Below are 12539 nucleotides of genomic sequence, written 5' to 3' on the forward strand. Positions count from 1 at the left end.
GCCAAGAAATCATGACCCAGGATTCTCTCAAAAGTACTTCCTGCATTTGAGAAAGAAAGCAGAACTTAAAACTGCATAAGCAATTACACTTTCCTATTCCAGAGCAACACACCACAACAAGACCCACCTATTACTTGCCCTCTTCATTAGCAAGGCCACTGGCATCAACAACTCATGACCCTTGAGTGCAAGGACTGACTATATCTTATTCCTGTAACAGGACTCCCCCAAAATCTCTGTGCATACCGAGATCTGAGGACCAGGACTGACACCATGCAAGCCAACTCTAGTGGCTAATGGCTGAGAAATGACCGCACCGAAAGGGCTGCTACAAATAGCCCTGCCATCCCTGCAGCTTTAAAAGGTTACCTCATCTTTTTCCTCTTGCCTGCGGCGCTGCTCTGCTTCAAATACCAGCTTCACTTGGATTTCCTGAGCGATCTCGCAGTCCTGTCGTTCTCTAGAAGGCAAGGAGACGGGGATTATAGGCAGCTAAAGTCACAGGCATCAGTCAGCCTGGAGAAAGGGATAAAACAGATAATGAGGCATCTGATTTACACAGAAGAATTATTACTTAGTATTAGTGCAGAGCCTACGAATCCTCACCAGGGACCAGGACTCCCTGTACTCACTGCTGGCCTAATTCAGAAAATAGGTCCCAAAACTCATAATCAGAGCACAAAGCAAGAGAAACCAGATTCATAAGCAGTTTGCTAAGAAAGAAAGTAGGGACCGTAGGATAGGGCATGCCAAGGTAGCGCACAGGAGTCTGCAAACAGTCTAATTCTGCTGAGGAGTTTCCGTACACGTGGTGCCAAAGGAGTGGTTTAGGGGTCAGGTTAATGCAGGCATTTCTAGGAAGTGGTTTTCACAGGAAAACCAAAAAGGAGAAAGTGCAGAAATGCTGACAGAAAAACACAGTAAGTAGGCCAAACAGAGGCTGGAGGTGGCAGTTCAGTAATGAATGAGAGATGCTGCTGAGGTGGGACAAGACAAAAGCAGAACCGGCGCCAAGAGGCAAGGTAGCAATATGCCTCAAAACGAGGGGTGAGGGAGCAATCATCCATTGTGGATGCAGAAGCAACACAATATTGCATTAAGTGAGGTTAGAAAAAGAGATATCAGAGTAATTGAGATGTGAACTGAGAGTTTCATCTGTGTGGATAGACTGGGAAGGCGGTATTTCAGGGACATTGTAGAGAAAGCACCTGCAAGAACTGTGCCATTGTCAGCCACAGGCTCTGATGCCCAGCAAACAGGCTGGAACGATGGCCAGAGGTTCCTTAGGGCAACCCAGAAAAGGGCTGGGGGATTTGAGAAGAAAGATGAAGAGCTCCCTCTTTCAGTACTGTTGAAATTGAGCCAAAAGACAATCTCTAAACAGGTCAGAAAAATAAATCCAAGCTCTCTGCAATTGAGACACTGAAAGGCACAGAGAGAGATGAGAATGGAAAGAGCAAGAGGTGGCGCTTGCTTTATTGGAATACAATCTTTTGAAGAACACACTGGCAATGATCAGATAGGTAATGGGAAGACTACCAAGAGCATGTTATATAAGTCAAGAAAGTATTTCAAGACAAACAGGTTCAGCTATGTCAAAGTTGGGCCATGCGAGCTGGAGCAACTCATTCTAGGCTTGAGGTCACAGCACAAGTCATCTAGCAAACCTGGCGGCAAGGGACAGGAAGGAAATCTAGGATGCGAGCAGAGGACACAAGCACTTTTGGTAGCAAGAGAAGTGGCATGGCTGGAGCAGTCAGTGGCACCACAGAGCCTGCTTTCTCTGAAAGTGAAGAATGGGAGAAGTGGCAAGAGTGGATATGTGACTTAGGGTGGGGAGGAAACACACTGCGACCAGAAGAAGGTTTTGAGGACAAATGCTACAAAGCAACAACTAATCTGTCACAGGGAAGGAAAAGGAACAGGCAGCAGGAGTGAAAAGAAGCTTCCTTTTTTTTTGGCAACTGTTCCTTGGAAGCAGACCTGCAACTGGGTACTGCATGTTATTCATAGCTCCTTCCTCAAACATACCTGAACCCCAAGTCAGTGTCACAACACGACAGTTCCTTCCCTTTCCCAGACCACCAAACTCACAAATGTGCATATCCATAAACTGATCCATGTCTAGAGACACCCTGGAAGGCACTCATGAATTTCAGTGTTTGTAGGGCTGGAGTTATTGATTAAGTCAAACATCTTCAGTTAGTTAGGCTTACTGTTAGACTGAATGATCTTAAAGGTCTTTTCCAACCTAAACGATTTCATTCAGACATCCACTTCTTTCCTCCAGGAAATAAAACCTGACATTTTGTGTATGTGCCTGTGTGAGTTACACTTACTCCAGGGAGAGACCTGTTCAAAGGCACATGAGCTCACATGGCAGCAAATCTAGTTCTTGAACCTGCCACATATAAAGGGCCCTTGGCAAACCTGGTAGCAGCGGGGAACCACAACCCCCAGCAAAGCAATAGCTGAATACACAAATCCTGGGGAGCAGACTGTCAGTCGGCCTAAGACAGTGGATCCCTTATGACCCCAGTCTCAGAGGACATGGATCCAGGTAGAAAATAAGTTTGAAAGGTCAGACATACCAAAGCATCGCACGTCTCCAGTTCCCCTTGCACCTGTGAACAGAGCTAAGGTGCCAAGTTCATCAGCATCAACTGACTTGCTAAATGCTTAAAATACATCTAATTGCAGACAAACAGGAGACAGAAACAGCTAGTCGTCCCTCAGAGCCAAGGCAACAAGGTCATCGCATTCGCAGCAAAGAACACTAGAAGTAATGCAAAAGGAGAAGCATTTTCTTGTTCCTGATGACATGCATCTTGGAATATCAATCTCTAAGAAACACTGTACAGCCACAGACAATCCAATTTGGGGGTTTATTGCTCAGTGGTAGTTAAATACCAAGACTTGATTAGTTAATCAACATAAGCTAGTGTGTCAACTTGACTGAGCATAAGAAAATAGGTTAAAAAAACTTGGACAGCTCTTCTTGTCCTTCATTTTCTTTAGTGCCCATCAGACCCCAGAAATCAGCCAGAGCAACATAAACATCACACCCCTGCGTCCTTGGCTCCTGGGCAGCCAGGAGTGTTAGGATTGTCCGGGAAGCTCTACATCAAGTTAGGAAAAAAGAGGAAAAAAAGCAGTGTGATCAGAAAGCTCCCATTCACGATTGCTGTAGCAAGTAAGTGTTGCCAGATGAGGGGAGGAAAAAAAATAAAATGGTTTACGGGAACTGTTCATATTAGTGTAACAGAACCATCATGGCACTGGGAGCAAAATGAGGAAAGAGCATATTTTCATGGTATTTCCGACAGTTATTTTAGCAGCCTTGCTACTACGCTTGACAGCATGCAGGCTGCTCAGCTAGATGTGAGAGATGCTTTTAGAGAAGCATGAAAATAAGGTTTGATGCTTCCCTGAATTCTTAAAAGGAGAACAGGAGTTATTTCTAGTCTCTCATTTACCTTCACAAAGTCTTTCTGAGAGAATCTGGGATTTGAAAGACAGAAGAAAGCCCATACATTTGAAGGGTTTGGCTTTTTTTGTTAATGTTCCCTTTTTCTAAAGGCCACCCAGTTCTACCTCTTTACTCCTCCTTGCAGTGTCAAACTGTCCTAGATGACACAGTAAGCAACAGCAGCAAGGATCATTTTGTTGCCAGAACACACTGATCTTGAACAAGGAAGAGACAGTGGGAACGTACAGAGAATTATGGAAGAAAAGGATCCAATTACAAAAGGATGCCTCTAACCTTTTTTTCTTTTACTATTCTTGCTGAAGAGCTCATGCTCAGGAGCAGAATTTCTACTGACACAGCACTTTGCATCAACATTTCTTCCTGTACCTTGGCTCACAAACTTAGCAAATCCCATTCTACAGAGTCCTACAAGAAAACTGTTTGCAGTTCCCAGCAAGTAACAAAAAGGCATCGTCCCTGCCATACAAAATTAATTTTTATGTTGTCATTTACATGTTCACATCTCTAATTGGTAATGAGGACAAAGCTATTGGAAAAAAAAAGCACAGACTTGAGATATACACATGTATCTACTCAGTGCTGCATGAGCATGCTGGGAACATTGAAAACAGTGGCTGATTTGTCATGCTACAGCTTCAAATCTTTTATGAACATCTCCTTTGAAGCCAGCCCTGTATCTCGCACATCTGCAACACAGATCTTTTCCACTCCCTCACTGTCTTGCCAGATGAGCCAGCCAGGGTTCATGATCCACCACCAACTGTACCTGGTGGGTGGCATCACAGAGCACAAGACAAGGCAGGAGCCAGCACAGCGGCTGGGAGATGCACCCTGCCCTGCAGACCCTGCATTTGGGAAGCCCCATCACAAAGCACGCTGCATCTCTCCATTGGGATCTGACCAAGCCCTCAGACGACCCATCTGTTATATCTCACGCACTGTAAGACACAAAGTGAGGGAGGGGAGGAGGAAAGCACAGCACCACTGTCAACTCTAGGCTGGAGTACAGGCAGTACAGGTTGTTCTGCCCTGCACTGCCATGTTTCATTTCTACACCAGCTCCACAGCCTAAGAGCTATGGTACACAGAAACCAAATCACAGGCCATAGGGTTAGATGGAGAGTAGGGCCCGAGCGAGCCTGCAAAGCAAACTGGATCACTCATTAAACATCTTCCCAGTGCTGCTGCAGTGATGACGACAGAAGGCCTGTCACCCAACACCCATCCCCACCAACAGACCCTGGGGCAGCAGCTCCTCTGCCCGGGCCACTTCACGCTGGAGTATCTGCAGGTGCAAGCAGGGGCTTCTGGCTGCTCAGTGCAGCAGGACACCAAAACACATTGTGCCCAGCTCCTCAAAAGCACTCATCAGGCACAACGCAAAGACACCAGTATCTGCCATTTCCACAAGAAAGAATTCAGTGCAACACTATTTCTGCAGTGTGGTTTAGCCAGGGACAAAGTTAATGCAAGAGGCCAAGTTACCCCACTTTGACGAGAGGCAGCAGATCAGGAAGGCTCCTTTTCGTGGTCAGGTACAGAACCTAAGCCAGGACCACCTACTCCCACCCTGTTCTCATTGTGCTGTGCCAGAGCCTCACATCAGTGGTGTTACAGCAACAGATAGCCGAAGGAAAACGTGAACAAAAGCAAAAGGCCGATCAACCTAAACTCGCACTGTCAATCAACTTAAATCTGATTTCAGTGCTGTGACCAAACAAAACAAGCGTTTCAACAGCTCCATCCCAAACTCACAAGTCTTTTCGGTGTTTCTGGATTTGAGCACGTGCTTTCAGGTCCTCTTCCTCTTGCAGTTGCTTGGCCACCTGCAAGTCATGTTTCACCAGACGATTACGCTGAACGTTTGTTGCCAAGTGATGCTCAACTGGAAATAAACAGAGACAAGAACCCCCAAATCAGCCTGCAGAACTTCACGGTGTGAACAAGGCAAAGGAAGTGGGAGGGAGATTCCAGGCCAGAAAGTAAGAGAGTTCTTGTCAGGGAAATGTCATGTAGTATCTCTAAAGGTGGGGAAGTCCTAAACTGAAATTACGTTAGCAGCTTGAGAATGCCTTGTTTCAGCACTGAGGGGGCTGTATATGTGTGTCTGCTACCAGCACAAGATCTGCTTATCTTAATCGCATCCAGACTTATAGAGGATGTTTTTTAGGCTTTGAATTTCATTTTCTGGCCACAGGAAATGACCCTAGATTAATAAAGTGGGGCTGGAAGGGACCACCAGAGGCCAGCAAGGCCGCGTTGAACTTCTGACGGATGCTTCCCTATTTTGTTCTCAAGAACCTCTAGAGAAGGAAACTCCTCTCCCTCTCAACATAAATCGGTTCCAGAATCTCACTACCTTTATATTTAGCAACAGAGCAACCCAGCACTACAGCAAGTCCTTTACCATACATGGATACTGCCTGCAAGAAAAGATGGCTACATGAGCTGCAGCTGAGAGCCAGCTTTCATTCGGTGGTCTCAGGTTCCAGCAGCAAGGGCACAACTTCAGCACAAGCTACGTGCTTGGCGGAGCAGCTGGAACAGTATTTGCACCTAGAACTGGTAGATACCAATGGTCTTGGCAAAATCAGCAAAGCAGATTAGAGGCCACCGCACCTGAAACTGCAATGCAAACATACCCCAAGTAACAGATAAGCATGTAAAAAACCAATTTCTAAAATCACCGGTCACTTTGAAGTTCCTGGCTGTACTTTTTTCCTCCCTTTTAAACCCTACAGTGTACAGCTGCCCTACCTCAAAATGCCTTAAAAAGGATACTTCCTTTCAAAAGGCAGGCACTAGTGATTCTTAAGTAAATAAACAAACCAACCTCTTCTGGTTGCACCTCAGGTCAGCCTATAAAACTTGAAGCTTCCAAAATTGCTAGTCATTTCTAAAAACCTTGCACAGCAACAAAACCTCAAGTGCACTCCCACATGCAATTTTGTTATAAACAGCACAACCTTGACTCTAAAGGAGAGCACAAAATTGAAACATGAAATGCAACTATCTCTGGGGTACAATGTGAGCTGGGGCAGAACCGTGTCACAGGACAGCGAAGACAGTAATAATAACCTGTATTCCATTAAAAAGAATAAAAGTGAAATAAAAACAGGGAGGATTTTTCTTAGCAAAACCAAACAAAGCCAGGTATCTGTTGGGACAAATTTGCTTCAGTTTATTCCAAAGATCATTGCCACTTACTTTCTTGCTCCTGTAAGTTATGGGCCAAGGTATGATCTTCCAGAACAGCGAAGTCTCGACACACTGGACAAGGAAACAAAGAGAAGAGAATTAGCATCAGGGGAAAGAAAGAAAGAGAAAAAAAAAACCAAAACAACAACAACAAAAAAACCCAAACCCACAAAAACCCACACCAACAGCATAATTAGAGCTATAGGGGTCAGGGAGAATACACACACAGAGGCTTCTGACACACCTTCTACCAGCCAAGGTCTGGACTTGTGGATTTTTCCCCCCCCCTCTTGCACCTGTGGCTATTTTTGCACACACTGCTTTGTCCCTGTTTGCACAGCAAGCCTTCTCCACTCTCCCCTCCACCTCTGCTTTAGTTTCGGACCAGAATTGCTCATGTGATCACTGGATCAGACCTTGTGTACAAAACCCTGTATCCCACCCAGATTTATACCAACGCCCACGCTGAGTGTGTTCAACCAAAACCCAGGGCAAGCGTTTGTGCTTACTATGACTTTCTCTGCCAGGCTGAAGACTGAAAATAGTATTTTCTCTGCACAAAAGCACATACACACTGCCACCTCTGCTGAGCTGAGCACTGAGCTGAGCAGACTGAGCTCCACAGCTCTCACTGCAAAGAATTTCTGCCAGCTCAGGAATCATTCTACAGTTGTATCCTGTAAGCTTTGTTGAATTTGTCAAGTGCAGACGCTGGATTTGTACCTAGAACCCAGATATGGGATCAACCACAGCATTACCACCAGGGATAAGCAGAGCTTTTTAAAAAGATGCTGAAAACAACCCAGAGACAAGCTAGACGGGAAAGGGACAAGCTCCCTTTGGCACCAGACCGAAAGGAGCAGATTTTTGCCAATGCCTATCACTTTCGCACTTGAACTTTCAAAGGAATGCTCTACCCACTCTGTAGAAAAAACACCAGGGTTTATTTTTAACTTGTTATGATAGGCAGCGGTGCAACAAAACACAAGTCACATACATACTGGAACAGAGACACATGCACGGCATCAGGTTCAGTCTTTTGGTGGCAGGTATACACCAGCTTCCCAGTGAACCAAGGACAAACTGACCTGTGCCCCCAAACTGCAGGATGGGGTGCTGCTCCGCACATCTGCCGTACATGGGGTTGTTCTCTGCTTCGAGGGGAGTTTAAGGCAGGGGCACTGAAAAATTTACACTGGAGAGGTCTGTCACTTGTACTTCCCTCAATGTGACAAGCTAAGCAGCTTAACAGGACCCTAAAAGGGAACATCTCCTATTTGAAAAGTACAGCACAAAGCAAAGAACTGCAAGGTGCTTCTGAAGCTGCAGAGAGAGGCAAGAGCCGCTGCTGCTGTGCTCCGCAGGCGAAACCTCTGGGGAAGACCAAGGTTTTTCTCTAGCAGAGCTCAGCGACAGCCTAAAAGAGAAAGTGAAAATAGCCCCAGAACCCCCAGAACGTACCAAAACCACAAGGGGAATTTATGAAGGAACTCGTTTATGGAAGGGTTCAGAGTCAGAGAACATAAAACATTTCCATCACCGCAAAGGGTGGAAAACACTACAAGGAAATGAGAAGGCAGCTGTGTCTTCCCAAGCCGCGGCCCCACGAGCCTTCCCTCTTCTCGCACTGACGTGCATGCTCTGCTAGAAATGCACCAAGATGCTCCTCTGCACCCAGGTACCTTCAAATATCTAGAAGAGCTTCTAGTTGCATACACCAAGAGGTCAGATAAACGCTTTATCCTTTATCGTATTCAACAGAATTTTTGGTGGAGACTTTCTGCATTGAAGGGTGTTTTACAGATGACAAAAACTCCTAGCAGCTTCAGGGGAGTGACATGCAGCAGGGTGGAGATGAGGACAAAGATTATGGTCATACGATCCCGTGGCGACTCATTTTAAGCATGTACAATTCTGGATGGTGTAATTGAGTTTTTGCTGTTGCTTTTTTTAATTGTAACTTCTTTTAAAAAAGGAAAGTGGATACAAAACACTTCCAGTGAGCATCTGTGTATAAATAAAACGCTGCCTTCAGCCACAGACCAGGAAAAGCCACAGCTGAGTTGCAGGCAGCGGTGCTTCTCACAGACGACATACCCAAGGTGCTTGGCAGGTGTGAACACATGGTTTTATGGGACAGGGCAAGGGGATCTTGCCCATAGAGACTTTATTTCTGTGGTCTCTAACACTACTTCAGCTTCAAAGCATGACTTTGGAGCAACCACCTTCTACTTACAACAAGCATCATCTGGCCTGCTGGAAGGGATATCCAACAAGGAGGTTTGAGCCCCACTATGAGTTCAGAGCTAACCAAAGACACCTCCATACAGAACCACAAACAGCCTGCTCAGATCTCGGGCTGTGCTTCTACCACACCTATTCAGGACACAGCACTTGCTCCTGACAGTTAAAAAAAAAAAATAATGGAAAACAAACAAACAAAACCCCAAACCAACAAGAAGGGGAGGGAAGTGTTATTTTTAACTGCAGTAGGTCTCTGAGCAAGTCCACTGCACAGCTGCCTGAACAGCTGTACTAGCAAGACAAGGCAGGCAGCACAGGAGCAAGGATGAACATTTCAGAGCTGTCTATTTTTTGCATAAAGATTGCTGCTGGAAGAAATGCTTATGAAACTGCATCCCAGCCTTCCCAACTCCTTCCTGCAAGTTTATCCACTGCTCTGATCCCCATGGTATTCCAGCTCTGCTTTGCTGGTCGGTGCTGGCAGGCCTTTGCTCCACCCTCCCCAGAGACACATGCGCAGGGGAGGACATAAGTTTGTTCTGGTTTTTCTTACTCCATTCCACCCACACCCAGGCACACTTCTCTATCTGTTAGGGAAGAAACATGTTGACAGAAACATGCTTAGCGTGCAGATGAGAAAGTGGGAGGGCCGTGGTCATCACTGCTGCTCTTCTCTGGACAGTCTTGCCCTAGCCCCAAAAAAGTCTGATCTACTCTGCTGAGCTTCATTCCTACAACACAGCAGTGACTGTTTAACCCTTTTTGATTGATGGGCCACTAAAATCTTCCTCAAGAAATCTGACTCCCTAAACAATAAGGCCAAGTGCAGGTACTGTTGTGTCACGTAACCAGGCCTGCTTCTTCTAGCTGCTTCTGCAGGGGTCTACTGGAAGTTGACTGTGGGTCTCTAAAGCTAAACAAACAGGGACAAAGCAAGTGGGACAGTGCCCCAGGACAAGCCACCAAGTTGTAGGCCTAGACATGAATACAGGGCCTGTGACTTAAAACTCTGCCGATTATCCCATCAAGATCCAGTACAGAGAGAGGGAAACTGGATGGCTATTCACCGGATGCACACACTGGAAGCTCCCAGGTGCCTGGGCTCCACGGTGCCCCATCCCGCAGAGGAGGCTGGCAGGGCAGCAGCGAGCCTCGGGTTTGCTCACGTCTGGATTCATTCATGCGCTGCTACAGAAGCCACTTGGCTGCACATACACTCCGTCAAGCCGCTCTTACAACGCCACGACCGGGCAGCTTGAGCGCACAGCCCTCACTCGGTGCTGCTGAAGTCGCTGGCAGGGCAGACTGCACGAGAAGGCCTTTCATCACTGTCAGAAACTTGGCTGGGCTGGCTGCCTCTAACTCATCTGAGCACATTATTCCCAAGTCCCCTCAGCCTGAGAACAATGTGCAAAGGAAGATGAGAACATCCCGTTACAAACACAACAAAACACTGTCAGCCAGCCAGGTGGCAGGAGGTGGGGACACCTGCAACTCCCCAGCAAGTCTGGGGGCAATGGCAAGTGCTGAGCACTCTCTCAGGTCTAGACCCTGTGCCCATGGCACAGAGTCAAGCACGACTGCAGCTGTAAGTGAGGCCAAGGAAACCAACCCTCCGTCCCTGAAGACAAGCGTCCAACAATGAGGCAACTATGAATTAACTGGTGATGTGGACCAACCAGACATGGTCTGAAATGAAGCTTCATCAGTGCTAGTCCTCATGCCCTGCCCAGAGCCAGCGTGGCCCCAGCACACTCGTTACTACGTATTACATATACTGGGTTTATGCTGAGAAATAGGGTGACCCCAGTAACAACAGAGAAACTTACAATTCCTCCTCTCCAAATGGCTTCCTCTTTAACAGGAAATATTTCAATTTCCTTATTCCTAACTGTATGCCTAAAAACTGAAAGGTAAGATTAATGTTACGTTCGCTGCCGCGAATCACTGTCTTCCCATCTCCGGGCCCTGGCCATGAGCCATCAGTCAGCCAAACAAGCAGCAGGGGTGCAATTGCAGCAGCTACAAGTGGCAAGTCCAGTGAGGCATGAAGCATTAACAACAGGTTTACCATGGTCCGATTAAGCCAATCTGCCTTGGCGCAGCAGGGAGCAGGCCTGGGATATGCACTTCTGGCACGGCCATCAGTGACGGAAAAGCCAGCCCAGGAATTCCGGCTGCTGCCACAGGCAGCGGAGGTGCCAGCCAGGGAGCACGAGGGCAGAACAGCTGGAAGCATCATCTTCTGCAGCAGTGGTGGGCTGCAAAATCCATGCAGCGGCATGAAAGAGGGAGCTTGCTTGCTTGCGGGATCCTGAAGAACGTCTCTGCAAGCTCCAAGCACAGGTCTTCTCCACTGGTAGAGGGGCATCCCAAGAACATGCCCTTCTAAGCATCAGCGCACCTGAGGCATTTACTAGCATGGTTGCAAGCCCTGCCTTTCTGGCAGAGATAAGAACGTCCCTAGGTATAGCAACTTAGCAAAAATTCACAAAATAACCTTTTACTTTTTATATTCTGCCACTTGCCTCGCTAGATTTCTCCAAGGATTACCTCAGCTCCATAGCTCAGCATTTCTAACACCAAAGTGCTTCAAAGAGATTGAGGTAACCACAACAGAGGAGCAAAGACACCCTTAGAAGTTGCCAGCGGTACTCAGGTGTGTGACAGAGGTAGGTAACATCCACCAATGGCCGGCGTGAACGCGCACTGTTTCTACCAGAGGTCAAACCCCGCTGGCTTCTCCAGCAAGGCTTGACAGAAACACACCCCTCCACTTCTGCCTGAAGTCTTAGGCCGTGTTTTGACACTCACTGAAGGGCCCAAGGGCCCCCCCCCCCGCAGTTCACATGGCCCATATGGTGTGCTCTGGGACATCAGCCAATTCAATGACCCAGGGACCACACATGCATGCTGCAAGAATTTCCTTTTGGGTCTTAAAAGCCATCTCTTCTCCCCACCCCCTCCACTCCCCTCATTTTCCCATCAGCATCATGCGATGGATAATTCACAAAACAAATTAGAAGGTGTGAGTCATGCTTAGTTTAGAGCATCTGCAGTTTTTGAATCCTGAACTGAAGGACAGGATGGAAAGACAAAAGTGACACAGGAAAAAACAGTTTCATCAGCTAAAAAAGACTTTTTAGGGCCTACAGAGCTGGCAAATAAAGTGGCAAGCAGCAAGTACAAGCCAGCAGTCCTCAAAGAGGCTGAGTTATGAAGATTCCTGCAGGTCAGAAAGCAAGCTGGGACCTCATAGATATTCCCTACCAGCTGGGCCTGGCCAGGTCACTCCAAGCCAGGTAAGCCCTCCCAAATCTGCAGATCGTTTCCTTGAAACAAAGCCAACATGACCAAGCAGCCACCCAACTGGAGGCGGGAGGCTACCCAGAGGGCAGTTCCCAGGGGAAACCTGCAACTGGGACCTTTCCTTCTCACCCCAGCAAAGCTGCTCTGCGAGATACATGGCCCAACCTCAGCATTTCTCATTTCCGTCTGGCCTCTCCCATCACACCAGGAGACTCCCGAACTCCTGCCACCACACGTGGGTGCTGACGGAGGCCGGCCAGTACACATCCCGGCTGCTGCAGCTGCAGTTACACAGACG

General features: G+C 47.3%; 1 protein-coding gene across 1 annotated transcript in view; it reads right to left on the reverse strand.

Moving 5' to 3' along the window:
- CCDC50 (coiled-coil domain containing 50) overlaps positions 1–7351 on the reverse strand; it is a 21061-nt gene extending 13710 nt beyond the window's left edge. Inside the window, exons 1-4 of the mRNA XM_010153411.1 lie at positions 7270–7351; positions 6698–6760; positions 5246–5375; positions 370–460 (exon numbers count right to left, since the gene is read on the reverse strand). Coding sequence (XP_010151713.1) covers positions 370–460; positions 5246–5375; positions 6698–6760; positions 7270–7351 — 366 coding nt within the window. The remainder of the gene's footprint in view (positions 1–369; positions 461–5245; positions 5376–6697; positions 6761–7269) is intronic.
- Positions 7352–12539: the final 5188 nt, after the last annotated feature.

The sequence above is a fragment of the Eurypyga helias genome, unplaced genomic scaffold, assembly GCF_000690775.1.
Source record: "Eurypyga helias isolate BGI_N326 unplaced genomic scaffold, ASM69077v1 scaffold2906, whole genome shotgun sequence".
Classification (NCBI taxonomy): Eukaryota; Metazoa; Chordata; class Aves; order Eurypygiformes; family Eurypygidae; genus Eurypyga; species Eurypyga helias.